The sequence below is a fragment of the Coptis chinensis genome, chromosome 1 (genome assembly GCF_015680905.1).
Source record: "Coptis chinensis isolate HL-2020 chromosome 1, ASM1568090v1, whole genome shotgun sequence".
Taxonomy (NCBI): domain Eukaryota; kingdom Viridiplantae; phylum Streptophyta; class Magnoliopsida; order Ranunculales; family Ranunculaceae; genus Coptis; species Coptis chinensis.
Window position 1 is genome coordinate 19,405,079 of NC_141456.1, and position 17,566 is coordinate 19,422,644.

At 37.2% G+C, this 17,566-nt stretch overlaps 4 protein-coding genes and 1 pseudogene across 8 annotated transcripts; 4 read left to right on the forward strand and 1 right to left on the reverse strand.

Annotated features, from left to right (window-relative positions):
- The first annotated feature begins 479 nt into the window (after nt 1-479).
- On the forward strand, nt 480-8,140 carry ICS2 (isochorismate synthase 2). Its single transcript, XM_086594893.1, has 16 exons — nt 480-728; nt 834-1,028; nt 1,458-1,693; nt 3,608-3,725; nt 3,830-3,946; nt 4,050-4,196; nt 4,513-4,587; nt 4,676-4,744; nt 5,096-5,214; nt 5,308-5,365; nt 5,544-5,654; nt 5,891-5,975; nt 6,954-7,051; nt 7,131-7,223; nt 7,381-7,455; nt 7,796-8,140. Exons 1-15 carry the CDS (start codon nt 612-614, stop codon nt 7,450-7,452), a joined length of 1,710 nt encoding a protein of 569 aa, XP_086451019.1. The 5' UTR covers nt 480-611; the 3' UTR covers nt 7,453-7,455; nt 7,796-8,140.
- On the forward strand, nt 1,788-3,280 carry LOC147522718 (oxidoreductase, zinc-binding dehydrogenase family protein). Its single transcript, XM_086594902.1, has one exon. The coding sequence runs from the start codon at nt 1,830-1,832 to the stop codon at nt 3,258-3,260; it is 1,431 nt and encodes a 476-aa protein (XP_086451028.1). The 5' UTR covers nt 1,788-1,829; the 3' UTR covers nt 3,261-3,280.
- A 2,128-nt stretch (nt 8,141-10,268) lies between the features above and the next one.
- On the reverse strand, nt 10,269-12,514 carry LOC147522719 (pectate lyase-like). Its single transcript, XM_086594873.1, has 4 exons — nt 12,154-12,514; nt 11,223-11,874; nt 10,884-11,126; nt 10,269-10,778 (listed from the first exon to the last, which is right to left on the reverse strand). Exons 1-4 carry the CDS (start codon nt 12,336-12,338, stop codon nt 10,557-10,559), a joined length of 1,302 nt encoding a protein of 433 aa, XP_086450999.1. The 5' UTR covers nt 12,339-12,514; the 3' UTR covers nt 10,269-10,556.
- Nucleotides 12,515-12,808: 294 nt separating this feature from the next.
- On the forward strand, nt 12,809-15,362 carry LOC147522720 (putative pentatricopeptide repeat-containing protein At3g23330 pseudogene; annotated as a pseudogene). 4 transcript variants are annotated; one of them, XR_015214295.1, is made up of 3 exons: nt 12,812-13,042; nt 13,212-14,791; nt 14,893-15,362. The product of XR_015214295.1 is annotated as a putative pentatricopeptide repeat-containing protein At3g23330 pseudogene, transcript variant X3 (transcript). The 4 variants fall into 4 exon arrangements; XR_015214300.1 differs by having other exon boundaries at nt 12,813-13,042; nt 13,318-14,791; XR_015214287.1 differs by having other exon boundaries at nt 12,809-14,791; nt 15,087-15,362.
- A 539-nt stretch (nt 15,363-15,901) lies between these two features.
- Nucleotides 15,902-17,475, forward strand: LOC147522721 (uncharacterized). The gene is made up of 2 exons (XM_086594906.1): nt 15,902-16,146; nt 16,577-17,475. Exons 1-2 carry the CDS (start codon nt 16,011-16,013, stop codon nt 17,272-17,274), a joined length of 834 nt encoding a protein of 277 aa, XP_086451032.1. The 5' UTR covers nt 15,902-16,010; the 3' UTR covers nt 17,275-17,475.
- Nucleotides 17,476-17,566: the final 91 nt, after the last annotated feature.

The window sequence follows — 17,566 nt, forward strand, 5'->3', positions numbered from 1 at the left end:
TATTTTTCTTGTGAATCTCTTACCTGTTAAATTACAAAATGGTAAATGGACAAAGAACATTATGAACAACAGTAGTGATGTAAGGTATACTGGTAGATGGAGTATGGTCAACCAATCCATTATCTAAAAGAAAAATAACAATAATTCGGTCTCTGGGATTATAAATGATTAAATGCTAGTATGCTACGATGGTGCAGTAGTACTTTTTATTGTAATGACAGTTACACGAGCTTATACATTGTGCATTGTGCTGCAATATTATCACGATGACCGAAAAAAGACTTTAGTGGCTCTCCCATTAGAGATGGTCTGTAGGGGCTTCATTAGGAGCCATTGGCCTCATTTCTGGGTGGCTATCTGCCTTAGGCTTCTTTTTGCCCACCCCCAGCTCGGTCAGTATAAGTAAGAAGTAACAATAAAAGTTCTCCAATGCGATTCTTGCGATATTAGACAAAGCACGCAGCGTTATAAAAGGTTTCACCACATCTTTTGCAACTGCTGAACTCTACAATTCCAATCTCATCACTGAGAAGAAAGGTGTACAATACATCGATCACTTCACAACAGTTTATCTTCATCTCTTTCCCTGTTTGTCTTTGAAATTCACACTCATGGCAGCTGTTGTAGCTGAGAATTCATTTACGCGATTCATAGCTACGGAGTTCACCATTAAATGTTGTTTCTCAGTTTCTGTTCCAAGTCACTTATCGGTTCGTTCTCTTCACAATGTAAGTTGTATTCATTCATTGCTTAGTGTGGTTTATATCCAACATAGTTCGTAAACTAGTGCTGTATATTTCTCATGTTAAACCTTTCTGTTATCTTCTTTCAAGCAACGGACATACAAGTGTTGCTCTTTGTCTATGAATGGCTGTGAAGGAGACTACAGGACACCAGTTGAGACCATCCAGACTCGAAGATTTCCTTCAGTACCAACTCCAGAAACCGCTCTAGCGCATCTCAGCTCCGCAATTTCTGAGTTGAATTCCCAACCTCCTTGTTTCAGCTCAGGAATTATTCGTCTAGAGGTAACTAACTCATATCCTATCCAATCCAACTAAATATTCACATTGTTCACCTTCAGCTACATTAATGTTAGGATTAGAGATGTGTTTTTAAAGAGAAGTTGTGATGCTTATAATGCCACGCAACCAATACCTTATCTTCTATATAGTTATTAAATGGAATTTAGTCAATTTACAAACAATATATTATTGATAATCTGCTCCATGCATTTACAGCTTGTCTCTAGAGTTCAGACAGTTTTATTACTTTTATACGCTGGAGAGAGAGTTGTACCATGCAGCCCCACAATTATTTGATTAACTATTTAATTACGTGTGTCATTATGTGATAGTATAGACGAAAAATATGGCCAAATCACTTGCATTCTATCTATAAATACACTACATTTAAATTAACTATAATTTCTTATGTTGGGAATTTTGAAATTAAAGGTACCAATTGAACAACATGTAGCAGCTATTGAATGGCTCCACGCTCAAAACCAGCTCCCTCGTTGTTTTTTCTCCGGTAGAGATGAGAACAAATTACTAGATCCTTTTTTGGAGCCCACAAACGGAGTATGTTCAATTTCAACTACAAATCCAGTGAGTGTAGCTGGTGTAGGTGCTGCAGTCTTCTTCCAACAATCCCACTCTTTCTCATTACAAGACTGGAAGTGCATTAAGAGGTAAAATTTAGTACATTTTCTGCTTATTTGGGCTTTTGTTTTGGGCATAATTTAATTTAATTTAATTTTGGCCCATAGAATTAAAGCCCACGGATCCACAACACAAATAGGGAAGAAAGAGGAAGTTTTCACAGAAATGGTGAAATCAATAATTGGGGATGAACCTGAATTGAAAACATTCGAAACCCGTCTTTTCAACGCCACAAACCTTCCAATAGAAATTGGTTTAGTAATAGGCAAAACAAACCAAACATTATCCCGTTCCTATATTTACAATTTAATCCCCACACCCCAAAATGACAATTCCCAACCCCCAATATCTCTATCCACACCCACCTCTTCAAAACCTTCAAAAACAACCAAATCCTCAAAGCCCAACATTACAATTGACGTTGATTGGGTGGAAGAACATGCTAGACAAGTTTCACGTATGTTATTAGGTGGTGTTTATGTTATTGGTGTTTACTTATGGGCACCAGATACTTCATTTCAGTCTTGTACTAGTTTGTTATATCAGGTGATTAAAGGGGTTGGGAATGCCACCCCGGTTTGCGATTTTAATGATAGGATTATAGTACATTTTGGTTATAGTCCTAGGAAATTGACGGTTCGTAGTTGTCGGGTTGATTCGGGTGGTGGGGGTTTTAGTATATGTGATTTTAAGGTAGGGAGAGTGTTGGGTAGTTTGAAGAGTTTTAAATGTATGTATGGTTTTGAATTGTGTTTGCCTGTTTCGAGTAATGTGGGGAGTTTTAGAGATGTTGTTAGGGATGGGATTTTGTGGATTGGTAAAGAGTTGAAAAGTGCTAAGGCTATTGTGGATGGAGATTTGGTTGTTGGAGATGGTGAGGGGTTTTGTGTTTCGGATGGTGATGAACATAACGTTGAGTTGATTGTGCCGTTTGTGAATGATTTTGTTGGTGAAATGAGGGAGGAGATTGTTGGAGTTGTTGTTTTTAGAGGGTTTATTTGTTCGTACACGTATTTGAATCCGAAAGAGAGTGTTCAACAGGCTATAAGTGATATAAAGGGAGATATTATTATGAGTTTGCAGAGTAGACTGGATATTATATGTGATGAGGCAGAAGAAGAAATGGATGGTGAAAAAGAAGAAAGCAGTGAGATATCGACGGAGAGATCTGTAAGTCAACTTGCTTTGCATTTATTGAAAAAACCAGCTAGCCTGTCGTTTCCCCGAAGAGTTCTTGTTCCGTGGATAGGTGATGTCTACATTTGTGATTATCTACAATCGTTGGAGACATTTGAGGTGGTGAAAGATCATTGTAAGGAGTTGATGTGTTTTGAAGCTCCAACAGACCCCTCAGTCATATTGGAACCTGAAAAGGAAGGGACTTCTTTAATGACGAAATCTTTCTGGGAGGTGGTTATTCCTGGCAGTGCTGCATCTGGTTCTGAGGATAACTTGATGTTGAAGAGTGATAAGGAATCTATCCAGAAGGAAGGCAGCAGAACATCTGCTAAGTCGACTCATTTTAGTACTGTAACTGCTATTGCTATCCTCCTATTAGCGATTGTAATTGGTTTTTTATTATATGGTTCTCGATGAATAAAATGTAGCTTGGAACCTTTCTTTTGGAATTGTGTAATGAAGGTTTTGTACTTTAATAACTTTTAGAGAGGTGCCACAGTAACTTCTTGTAACAATGATGCTGACCATAGTGCAACAGGGCACACCAAGTTATTTTGATCAGTTAGCTATGGAAATTTATACACTTTCACTATTGCATATGCCATTGTTATAACAAGGGAAGGCAACAAGAACAGATGCTTTGAATTTTTGAGATTTGGCATTGCATGTCAAAGCCCAAACTAATTGCCAGAATAACACCTTTATATTTTGTTATGATGGCTTTTCAAAAAAGTGTGACCCTAATCTGTTTTCAATTAACGAAGGTTCCTCTCTGAGGATTGTCCTTTAATTCGTGCATATGGAGCCATTCGTTTCGATGCGAGGAGCAACATTTCCTTTGAATGGGAGGGCTTTGGTTCATTTTACTTTATGGTTCCCCTGGTAAACAACCTACTTTTTTTTTATTAAAGCAGTTGGTGATTCAATTACTTTATTTGTGTTACCCTTAGCATTTAAATGGCCCATTCCTAGATACTTAATGACAGGTTGAGTTTGTCGAGCTCAAAGGAAGCTCTATACTTGCAATAACTATTGCATGGGACAACAAGCTTTTGCGGACTTGGGGACAAGCAGTAGAGACACTTCAAGCTACACTGTCTCAGGTTAGGTTTGCTCATCCTTCTACATATGCATCATTGTAATGCTACCTATCACTTGTGAAGTGCAATACTTGATTTCAACTGATAATATATCAAATTACCGCAGATCTCCTCGACTATTGTAAAGTTTCGGAAGGAAGCTCCAAGCTCATTCATCCTTAGTATTAATCATGTTCCCAATAAAGCTTCTTGGGATGTTGCTGTCAAGAAAGCTTTGCAAATGATCATTGGAAGCAACTCTGATCTAGTTAAGGTATTCAAGCGCGTCATGTATCTCAAGTTAACCATTGTTCAAAGTGCTCATGCAGGATTCTTTTGGGTTTAATATTACCCTCTTTCAGCCATCTAACATCTTAGTTGAAAAACTCAAAGCAATTTGTTCTTCTTTAAACCTTCAATTTGTTTCCATTTGTGATAAGGTGCACAACTGTTTATCCAAATGAATAATGTTGGACATTTGAACTCTGCTGATAAATGATTGAAAGCATGTGTGCTCTGACTGCATGTTAAATTAGTTGATGAGTATTAAGTGACTAATTTGTTGCCTCACTTTTGTCATGGAAGTTTAGGTTGTACTTGCACGGAGTAGCAGAGTTATTGCTGAAGCTGATCTGGATCCTATCGAATGGTTAGCTTATCTTCAGGTAATATTTTTTTCTAATTTTAATTTTTCACTTAATAGATTTGTCTTAAAAACCACTACAGATAATTTATTTGATTGGATATATGCAGGTTGAAGGACAGAATGCATATCAGTTTTGTATTCAGCCACCTGGAGCCCCTGCATTTATAGGAAACACTGTAGGTCTCACTGATTAGAGAAAAAAAAGAAGTCTTTTCTCCCTGGAACACAATGCATTTTTATGGTTCTATAATGTGTAGTGTCTTTAAGCATCCCTAGATATGACCCTCGATATTTAAGATGTACTGAGGAATCCCAAAGGCTAGATCAAACACATTTGTGGAAACGTCTTTGTCTACACCCATGTTCTACTCACCATTCTTGAGTAAGTATAGCAGTATATACAGAAAGTGAAAAAACTGGAATGAGCTGTAACCAGCTGTTAGTATCTCCAGATTACATAAGACTGTTCTATAATAGTAACTTGCCAACACGTTCTGACTAACTACTCATGCGAACTTTGTGAATAGCCAGAGCAACTATTTCACCGAAAACACCTCAGTGTTTCTAGCGAGGCCTTAGCTGGAACTCGTGCCAGGGGTGGATCAAAGGCTCTTGATATTCAAATAGAAGATGATTTACTTTGCAGGTTATTAATTTTATTCGGCAGTACCATGGTGTTTGTAATTATTTATAGCCAATAGATATTACGCTCTTACATTTAGTTTCTTGTTCATTTCAGTCCCAAGGACCATCTCGAGTTTACTATTGTACGAGAAAGCATCAGAAAAAAGCTAGAGGCAAGTTAAGCATTAATACTTTCGTACCAACAACTTTATCATGCTGTACTACATATTCCCAAATTTGTACGTGATGAAGGTCTTGATCCTTTATACAAGTCTTCTTTGCATATTTATACTATTTTTGGGACAACGCTTCAGTTCTTTTTCCACCCCCTAAGAAAGCTGCTGTATTCAGGATATATGTGACCTTGTGTTTGTCGAACCAAAGAAAGCGATTCGGAAGCTTCCAAGGGTGCAGCATTTGTATGCGCAATTATCAGGCCGATTGAGAAATGAAGATGATGAGGTAAACCATCAGATAGCTAATATAGTTTTAGTTGTCTAATTGTAAGATTCTCTTCTCCTGGAGGCTTCAGTCATGGATTGCTTATTACGTTTCGGCATGTACTGTTTTGGTTCTGATTTCTGTTTCCTCTGCTGCTGTCTTAAATAATCAGTTGAGTCTTTGAAAACATATTACCAGTTAATACTGAACATGAGTTCTGTTGTCTGTGACAATCTGCTTGCTTATCTATTTTCCAGTTTGAAATATTGTCTTCTCTTCACCCAAGTCCAGCAGTTTGCGGATTTCCTACAGAAGCTGCACGCCAGTTTATAGTAGAAACTGGTAAACTTGCTCCCTTTTTCTTTTTCTTTTTACTTTTTGGAATATAATAACAAACAGAAGTAGATAATTGACTCCTCATTTATATATATTTTTTAGTTTGGACTTGGAAAGGTTCATTCGTATATGCTGAGTCCTAGCGACCTTGAATTATGAATTGTAATAACCAAAAAGAAAAAAGAAAAATAAATTGAGAGTCCTTCAAGGCTTTGAGATGAAAGTTCTGTTACTCCGATGTGTTTTCACTTTTCTTTGTATTATAGGCTTTTCAGCCTACTTAACATTTTGATTGGACATTTAAAATTTATCTTTACCAATAGAAAAATAAAATAACGACATTGTGCTGCCAGCCTATGAGGCATTAGAACTAACCACTTAAAACCTTGTTCTGAAGATTTGCCAACTGCACAGCTGAGGTATTGTGTACTACGAAGTTTGAGTTCCCTAATTGTTGAACAAGTAGAGTTATACGACTGTTAATAAAATATTTGAGCAACGGGCAATACTTATTAAACCGTAGATCCTTTAACCAATTTAATAAGACGAAGCAATATCCTTGCAAGGGGTTCAGTGGCCTACTGTTCAAGACTTGGGAGGTTGGGCCAAAGGCCTTGGGTTCGAATCTCGCCTTCCACGGGGAAAAGGGATTTAAGGGGATCAGGGAAGAAAAGTTATACCCAAGAATACAAAACAATATCCTTGCAAGGAGTTGGATCCATTGATTGCAATCTGGTGTTAACACCTATTGACTTGGGCTGGGATTGGCATTGTATGTGGTGTAGGAAACAGTTAGAAATTATCTATAGTTACAGAATTTTTAAAATGAGTATCATTACCTTGTAGTTGGAAGATGCACAATACTCTTCTTGTAAAGCTCTATAATCTTGCTAACCTGATCTTGAAAACTATTTTAGATGCTGCTACTATATGTCTATATAGATTACATTACAATGTTAAACCTGATTCCTTGGGGCTGTTCAGAAATGTTTGACCGGGGAATGTATGCTGGTCCTGTTGGTTGGTTTGGAGGAAGAGAAACTGAATTTGCTGTTGGGATTAGATCTGCCTTAGTTGAAAAGGTAAACTCACTGGCAGTCCCTTTATTGAACTTCTTCTTTTGGAAACTGCGTTAACTTATACTAACCAACATGTATCCAGGGTCTTGGCGCGCTAATATATGCGGGAGCTGGGATCGTTGAGGGAACTCACTCATCCTTAGAGTGGGAAGAACTGGAACTGAAGACTTCCCAGGTCAGCTATCTATCTCCATTGTATGTAGATCCGTGTCTTCATACATGTGTTAAATGCAAATCAACAATAATTAGAGGTACATTTCCACAATATGCACTCACAGGGAAACACAACATTGATCAGATGGTAAATATGTTAATATCTTCTCCTTGCACAGTTCACCAAACTCATCGAACGTGAAAAGTTTGTCTTGGTGCCACAAAATGTTAGTAGAGGGACAATCATATGAAAGGTTAGTGCTTATGAATTGGTTTACTATAATTTTAATTTATTTTCATTTCCTTGGTTCATTCATCTCCGAAACAAAAAAAAACTTAAGCATCCATTACGGCTATCTACCTCCAGTTGTATCATCCCAACAAGGCAGGTTTGATGGCTTGTTTCGTGGTCAACAATGGTTTTCTGTTCAGGGGAACAGAGTGAATGGTAGTCATGTTTTGTGTCCAGGCCCTGAGGACCTATTGAGCCCTGCACTAGCATAAAGGAAAATATTAATACATGAAATTGTTTAATTTATATATGCACCTTAAAACTATAAAACGAAATCTAATTATTAACTTCGCTTATTGCAGATATCTTGTGCTAAACAGTGAAAGGTTCGAATCTCTATTTAAAATTAGCATAAATGGCTTGTACATCATTTGTCGGCATGGCCAGATCCTCCTGCACCCCCTGGAAGATATGCCGTCCAACTGCCTCTGAGTGACAGACCCAAGGTGGAATGGTGCGACTCCTACCTTGTCATTGTTTCAAGTATACAGCAAATTGCTCAATAATTAAGTTATGATCCTGATGTTATCAAAAAAGTTATGATCATGATATGATTTTCAATTACTTTTGTAATTATTATTTTCTTGCTATACAGTGTTCAATAATCAATACTCTCATTCTTTGGGATTGAACTCCCACCACCCCAATTGTACTTCTTCATCGTGCTACAAATGATTTTAGCAAAAAAAAAAAATAAATTATATTTGTATTTTGGGTAAGTTAATTAAGTGAACAAAATTGGAGGACATTCTTGTAGTCCATGTCAAAAAACGGGTACCAACAGGCCGGACATTCTGAGAAGAAATAAAACTTGGAAGTCTCACAAGATACAATATAAGCGAGTCTAGTGTATAGAGATGTCTTCCTTGTAAGGTTGTAGTGCCCTTTTAGTCCGTGGAATATTATTTAACCTGATAACTTCAACAGAATGTTGTACCTTGTGCGCACTTTCTGCTCTTATCTCCTGAGACCACGCATTAATATTGCCTTGACAAGGACGAATCATCCTTCTCAATTTACTTCGAAGAGTTTAGAGATGTGGCTTTCCCAGAGCCTCTATATCCTCTTGTGCACCCTGATGTCTTGGTAGAGACTTATGAGGAAGGGCCGAAGGGGAAAGTCTTGCATGCTTTATTCAGGGTGATAGTAATCTGAAACCAAATTTCAGAGTCAGAGATAGTATTGTTCGGAAGGGGACTCTACACGATGCTTGTGGTGAACGATTTTATATATTGGTGCTGATTTGAGTCCTATAAATATCGTACAGTGCCGGGACAAGACCAAAGAACTCAATCGTCCTTCTCAGTTCTTGCAGTGGTTGCTGGAGAAATCGAGATCATAATGTTAACATCGATGAGAATGTATGCTCTATTATGGGAGTCTTTTTGGATCTCGAGTATATAGTTTGTCTTCATTAGCATAGTGGAGCAATGCAAGCAATGTACGTCTTTTTCCCAAAGAACACGCCCGTTCATCCTAATGCTTGCCTAAATGTTTAATGAGAGGAGGCAGTGGTCCCGTAATGCCGTTGCTGATTAATTAACATCTATGCTTGAGAGGGGGTGGTGTCCCGTAATGTCATTGATGATTAATTAGCAATTTAGCATCTATGTTCTCTACGCATCTCTCGCTCAGCACACACAATGCACTCACTTGGCTAGGTTAGTGGGGATGTTACATTCTGTTTTGATCATAAAATTCAAGAACTTATGCAGTTATGTACGCATATGTAAGAACTAATATCCATTTCAATTATCAAGAAATATCACTATACTAGGGTGATCTTGGACATCCCATAAAAATACTCCAGTACCCCATAACTAATTCAGTTTTTGCCATACCCCAATAAAGCTTCAATCCAATAATATCTTCCAAATTAATTTTGAGATATTTCCAATATGATGAGTTTTTAAACAAATAGTTTTGAAAAACAAAAAGAAATTATAATATGTTTTTTAAACGAGAGACTCATTCCAAAAGGTAAAAACAACAAATAAAAAAAAAAAATAAAAATTATATATGCTAAGTATATCGGACCTTGAAGAATCTTTGTGTTACTATATGATATTGTATATGTGTATTCATACACTACAATAAGATAACTTTTAATAAAGGTAAAAAGAATGCTAAAAAAAAAATTAAAAAACAAATTGTTTTTTTTTCCTTTTAAGTTGCTTCAAATTTGATTTTTTCTTATTGCAATTACTTCTTCATCATTGTAGAAGGGTTAAAGGAATTTAGTAGAAATATATCAAATTGAAAATTTCTCAATTAGCAGAAAATGAATGAAAGACGTGGGCATTTTTATATATGGAGGTTGGAAATTTTTATTCTTAAAGTTTGTTTATGAGGAAAAAAATACATTAATGGATAGTTGATGGAGATTTTTGTTGTTAAGTTGATGAGTGGGAGGAGGAAGACTAAATTCTACAATTTTATCTCTTTTTGATCTAATTCCTTTTTATAATAAAAGAGAAAAAAAAATGAAATATCAAAAAAAAAAAAAAAATAAATAAGTCCCCAATAAAGTTCAATCCAATAATATCTTCCAAATTAATTAGGGTTTGTGTTTAAAAATAATACTTGGAAGGATAAACACTTTTAATAAAGTTTTTGTTTTTTCCTCTTTGATATACTTTCATAAAAGAAAGGATAATTTAGGAACCTAAATGTGTCTTAAACAATTATTATTATTTTTTTTTTTTTTTTTTTTTTTTTTTTTAGGTTATTTAATTATTTACTATTATTATATATCTAGAAATACGACGTGCGAAGTTCTCATTGAGATGCTCTGTGCCATCAAAATTCAAAAATAATGTTGAAAAAACATGCTATACAGCTACTCACTATCAGCACAACATCCTTAATCAAATGAACATAAATACCTTTTAAAAAACTTATTTTCACCTTCACTTCATCTGCCTCTCCAGTCAATTTCTCTTTCTCTCTCAATTTCATCCCACATTAACAGCCAAGTACGTACAACGAATATTCAACTAGTAACAACACAATACTGTGTTTTGTTGCAACAGTTGATTATTGTTTTTAATTTAGTTAAACATGCTAACAAGGTTTCTTGGCCCTGCAGTTCAGAGAGCCAGCAAAGCGTGTAAGCCTGCCCACATAAGCGCCTGGTTTCGGTTTGATCATGTGCTTGTTTGAATATGGTCTAGTCTTGAATGGAGATCCAGATTGAACAAAGAATGCTCCATTCTTCATCAAATCTCCGTTTGATCTCCAATTCCAGTTGTTCCACTCACCATTCTTTTTGTCCCTATGAGTTACCTGTAATTTCCAGCCAACCAAGAAAAAAAGTGAGATTTCTTCATAAGCGAAATCAATATTAATATACATGCACACGCATTAGTTTCTACTAATGGTGAACAATACCTCCTTAGCATTCTCAGATTGAGGAGCAACATAGCGATTTCCTTCACTGATGATGGTGGGATTTGAACTACCACCAATAGCATACATGAGCCAGTGAGTGTAGTCATTGTTGACGACATGGAAGAATCCCCATCGGCACCTTGGCATCCTTTGTACCAATCCCTTCCCAAAGTGGGTGAATGCAACAGTTACTTGCATGATTTTATCTTGTTCATATGCATCCTGAGCTCCGAACAAAAAGACCTGCAAGAATTAATTTCATCCATTATGAGCATTATAGGCATTAAACGAAAAATGGATTGATTCATAATATCTATGTGAGTTGTGTTGAAGAATTACATCGTTGTGATGAGTCATGTGGCAATTAGAGATAGTAACAGCAGTTGATCCCTGAACAATGTCAATGAGTCCATCCTTGCAGTTAGACATAGAAATGTGATCAAACCATAGGTTTGACGATCCAAAGACAGAAATGGCATCACCATCGCTCTGAGTTCTTAAGCCAAAATGTTTTACGGAGTCCCGAATCATGCCACCACTACCTTGTTTAATATCATGAATACGGAGGCCATGGATGATTACATTTTGAACAAACTGGACCGTAATACCTGCACCATAGGCAATGTGCACGATAGCCCCACGGGCATCAATGGTCTTGTTGCTAGTAACCATGAGTTCTTGGTTCAATTTAATAATCATGTTGCGTTTAAAAATGATCCATAGTGGCTCTTCTTGGATGACTGCATGGCGCAAGGTTCCCGGCTTTGGGTTCACCATGTCATCGTCTGAGGAGTCTGTTACTACATAGAACTTTCCAGCTAGCCCACCGGTTGTATTCCTGCCAAACCCTTTAACACATTTTGCTAACCTCTTTCGGTTTTTCTCCCAGTCCGGTTGGCATCTCCAACAACGATCAATTGGGTTCGTTGCTATGCATGGCCCTTTGTATGGTCTCAATCCCCTTCTAGTGCTGTTGCTCCCTTCCGTGGCTCTGCGCCAAAAATCAAAGATGTCAACAAAAATCGTGTGAAGTGTGCAATGTGCCTGACCAGAGTGACCATGGGCCTCATTAAACAAAAAACTTTAAAAATCTACTTTAACTAATGCAACCATTTTCTAGTACGGATAAAATGCTGTGTTTCATACTTTCACGTCATAAACTCATAATGTTATATTTCTGCCGGATTTTTGTAGCAAAAATGTTGTTCGCTGGGAAAAATTTATGTACCTTAACTTGATCAAAATTCACAAAAAAAGACATTGGGCTTACAAGTGAACATGATAGTTAAAATGGTTGGTGACTTCTTCAGGATTTGGGTGATAAGATTCAAGGGCAGCCCTCCTTGAATGCTCCTCTCTGTTCTGCCAATATTCATCATACTCACCAATATGTGCCCAAGAAAATGAAGCACACGCTAGAAAAAAGAAACACAAAAGATTGGCCTTGATAGCCATTTTTTTTTGTATTTTTATAAAATTTTGGGCGGTGATGGCCGAGTCACTTGAAGACGCGGTTATACTAAGTCTATACACCACAATATTTAGGCTCAGTTGAATCACCAGGCCAATCGAACCCACACCAAGGGTTCAGTAATTGGCCTTTGGGGAATAATATTAATAGTGTGGTGAGCGAAATGATGAGTGAAGAAAGATTTGATTATATAGAAAATTTAAGACATGGCTGTAAAACAAACTAGGGACTAGGGAGAGTTTCAAGGGGCGAAGAGAGAGTTGAACCATTTGAAAGTAACGGTTGACGGTTTATTATACTTTTCTATTCTTAGTTTGGTCTTTTGACCATGTTCAATACCATTGATTTTTAGGCAAATGCAATCTAGGAAAATGCCAAACAAAAGAATGCACACAAAAAGTGTTATTGGACCTAGAAAACTATGCATCACCTTTTGGGCCTTAATATTTTGAACCCAAAAGGCCCAAGCCCAATTCTCTGTTCTTGATGAACAAACACAATGCTGAAAAAAATTCAAAAACATTTTTAATGAAAATCAATAAAACAATAAACCCCTCTTTTATTTTCTTATACAGAACAGTAGTAACATACTCAAATCATCAAAAACCATTCACACCCATTTCTCAAACTAACCAATACTACTTGCCTTTACTTCAATCTTGCATTAAAAAAAGAGCTATTGAACCAGGTAAACAGCTTCATGCTCATTTACTAATAACTGGGATTGGTTTAAATACCATTATGGCTACAAAACTAGTAAATTTATACTGTGTATGTAGTTCATTAAATAATGCGTACAATTTGTTTGATAGAATTTCTGATAGAAAAAATCTTTTTCTTTGGAATATTATGATTAGAGCTTTTGCATGGGACGGACCACATGAAGTGGCAATCTCTATTTACTATCAAATGATTGAATATGGACTTGTACCCGATAATTTTACGTACCCTTTTGTTTTAAAGGCATGTTCTACTCTTTCTGCATTGGAACAAGGGAGGGAGATTCATGAAAATGTGATTAGAACTGGTTGGGGTTGTGATGTTTTTGTTGGGGCAGCTCTTATTGGTATGTATGCTAAGTGTGGTGCTGTGGAGAGTGGACGTAAAGTTTTCGATAAGATTTTGGGGAGAGATGTTGTTCTTTGGAACTCTATGATTGCTGCTTATTCGCAAAATGGGTACTCGAATGCGGCTCTTGCTCTGTGTCGTGAAATGGGTGTGACGGGATTGAGATTGAGTGAAGCTACTCTGGTTACTGTTATTGCAGCTTCGTCTGATATTGCGGCTTTACCACGAGGGAGGGAAGTACATGGGTTTAGTTTGAGACATGGGTTCGAGTCGCAAGATAAAGTGAATACTGCATTTGTGGATATGTATGCAAAGTGTGGTGCGGTGTGGGTTGCGAGGACGTTGTTTGATGGGCTAAATGAGAAGAGAGTGGTCTCTTGGAATGCTATGATTGCTGGTTATGCAATGCATGGTCATGCTAGTGAAGCACTGGCCTTGTTTGAGGATATGGTTAAAGAGGGATATCCACCTGATCACATTACTTTTGTGGGTGTTCTTTCGGCTTGTAGCCATGGGGGTTTGATGGAGAAGGGTTCAAAGTTTTTTGAATCGATGATGAGTGATTACTTAATTCGGCCGACGGTTCAGCATTACACGTGCATGGTTGATCTCCTAGGCCATTCTGGTCGGTTAGATGAGGCTTATGATCTTATAATGAATATGCCAGTTAGACCGGACTCTGGTGTCTGGGGTGCTTTGTTGAACTCATGCAAACTCCATGGAAATGTTGAGCTGGGTGAAGAGGCATTACTCAGGCTTATTGATCTTGAACCTCGTGATGCAGGAAACTATGTGATTTTGTCAAATATCTATGCTCAAGCAGGTAAGTGGGAAGGAGTTGCCAGAGTGAGGAAATTAATGAAGGATAGAGGACTAAAGAAGAGTATAGCTTGTAGCTGGATAAAAGTGAAGAATGAAGTGCATGTGTTTTTGGTTGAAGATATGTCGCATCCTCAGGCAGAAAAGATATATGCAGAACTAGAGAGGGTGGAAGAACTCATGACAGATGCTGGTTATGTGCCCGATACAACACCAGTCTTCCATGATGTTGAGGAGGATGAGAAGAAGACTATGGTGCTTGGTCATAGTGAAAGACTTGCAATTGCATTTGGACTGATCAGCACACCCCCTGGAACAAGGCTCCTTGTGACCAAGAACCTCAAGATCTGTGATGACTGTCATGTGGCAATCAAGTTCATCTCCAAGATCACAAAAAGGGAAATCATAGTCAGAGATGTCAACAGATACCATCACTTTAAGGATGGCAAGTGTTCATGTGGAGATTATTGGTGAATAGGGGAATGATAGAATTGATGGATATTGCGGGAATAACGATCCTGAGTTCATGTATTGACCAAAGATGTTGAAGGTATAGTTACCTTGCCCTGTTGTCTGTATTAGACCGCCTTGACTATATCAGCTTGTTGCCCCGTTTTAAACTATTTTTCTTTTCTTGTTTTCACTGAATAGGCAAACAATTTTCACTTGGAACATGAATTTGAAGCAGCTGCTAAGTGACACTGTGACAGTATAAATTACAATTTGCCGATTTTTACAGACCAAATTCACTCATTCTGTGGTTTTATTTTTGGGATTATGATCTCGGTTTCCCAGTTGGACTCAAGTCAATTTGCAGGATTATGGATTTTTGATTTTTCTGTTAGGGATATGCACCTTGGCTTCAGAGATGGGAAGTCTACGCATTACTTTACTGCTTGTACCTGATTTCTATTGTGGGATTCATCTCCAGGAAGCTAGTTGAAGTTGAGATAGAATTGTAGATAATTTAGCAGAGATCTTTTAGAAGTCTGAAAACTATGTGTTTGTCACTGTTTTGGATTGTATTTATATAAAGCATCACCTGTAAAACTCGGATTTGGAGTCATTTTGTAGAGCTCAAAAGCAAATGAGATGAATTAATATGATGATTCTTTATTTTACTGTTACTTTTTCAGATTTTTTTTTGTCTCATAATGTCTTTGATGCAGGTTAAATCCTCAGGGCAAATGCTCTTTCCACAAAAAAAAATCAGTAATATTTGAATTCCATTACTACGTAAGCATGTCTATCTTCTTGGTTTTTTCTCCCAAAATAGTAATTATCCCTGCTTTGTTGCTCAAAAGCCTTCCAATATATGCAAAATTCTTGAACTAGTCCTTCATAGAAGTTTGTAGGATGAGACATTAAGAGGGAAGAGTGATCTCAAGAGCAAAGAATAATGCAGCTACTTGGTAAAAATATTATTAGGCTACGCCTTACTGAATCTCTTACACAAGAGGCCACCGCCACTTCAAACTAAACTCAAAGCAAAGAATACAACCTTTCCCTCCAGGAGAGATTAAAGAAGTCACAAACCCATAAAAAGGTATTAGAATGAGTAATTCTACGAGAAAAGCTATTGATCATCCCCAAAAAAAGGCAAAACAATACCACTTTGTTTCTTTATTACTTCCCAAACTCTATAAATAACTACAAGCCTCCTTTGGTTACAATCAAGTACCATAATCCCAAACCAATACCGAGTCCTTTCAAATAGCAGACTTGCATAGAGACCACTACCAACATTTGCAAAGCACTAATCTATCATAATGGAGCAAATTATGAGAAATCCAAGAGGTCTTTTGGATAATACCAACACTCGTCAAATGGTGTATGAAGATTTCCAACCATCCTCTGATTGGACTCATGATTCCAACTGTCATGTCCTCCTCATCGATGTTCCTGGTATGAACATTATACATATTATCTTAATTTTTTTTTGTCAGTGTTTTAAAAGTACGCCTTGAGGTACGCCTCGAGGTGAAGCGGACCTAAAGCACCCCAGAAGCGTTGAGCGCTTCTACGCTGGAAGTGTACGCTTCAATGTGTGACGCGTTCATGAAGCGCTGAGGCTTTCCTGAAGCGTACGCCTCACTACCATTGCAAAATAATTTGTCCACATTACTATAACATTTAGAATATGTTTTTTTTCATTAAAAAGAAGACATCAAACTTTATTGTTATAGACTGTATCACTGTAATATGATAGATTTTTTATAATCATTTTTATGGTGTGAAAAAAAGTAAGTTGTAAAATTTTGCTTATTCGAGTGGACTTAACTTACCTATCATGAAAAACCATGTTAATATATTGTACTTCTCTCATTGTCTTTAGGTTTCCAGAGGGAGGAGCTTAAGGTACGAGTAGACACTATGAGGAAGGTGACAGTTAGTGGAGAGAGGCTGGTGAGTGAGAGCAAATATAGCCGATTCAAGCAGGTATACGACATGCCTGAAGATTCAGATGTTGACAGCATTACTGGTAGATTTGACGGAGGACTTCTCTTCATAATCATCCCCAAGAAAAAAACTGAAGGAGTGCTAGCGCCAAAGACTGAGATTCAAAGAGCAAATGAAATTGAGGAAGAGAAGCCTGCTGGGAAAAAAGATGGTGATTATCACAAACATCAAAAGGAAGACGAGAGGCACGTCCCAAAGAATGATGACAAAGATAGGCATGAAAAGAAAGAAGAGAAGCATGTCCCAAAGAAAGATGACCATGGAAAGCAAGACAATATGAACAAAGAAGAACCAAAGAAAGATACTAAAGATAAGCATGATGATAGAAGTGATATTCATGGTGAGAAGAAAGAAGAGAGCAAGACTAATGACACAAAAGTAGGCTTAGCCGTAGAAAAAGGAAAGAAGATGATGGAAGAAGATTGGACAAAACTAGCAGAAAGAGTGAAGAACAGAGAGGATTTGGAAATTCTGAGGAAACGCACATTGGAGAAGATCAGAAACAACAAGACAGTAATCATAACAGCAGTGGTAGCATTCTCGATCGGATTGTTTATATCCCGTAAATTCTAGTCAGGCGGACAGTGAGGGTGCTGTTCTACCTGGTTGCTAATAGTTCTGCCTATTCTAACCAGGCTTGTCCATTATGGTTTGCATTAGCTGTATATCTACATAAATCTGTATCAAGAAATGTACAAAATAACTGAACAACTGTAAGCAATTCTCTACATCCCGAATTTATCCCTGATATAAATCTAACTTCTTTAAAGAAAACGGAGGGAGTAACAGTGAATTCATCCCGTCATTAATTTTGTTTCTTTTATTGCCCTCGTATATTGTTGAAATTATATATTTGTCCTTTATT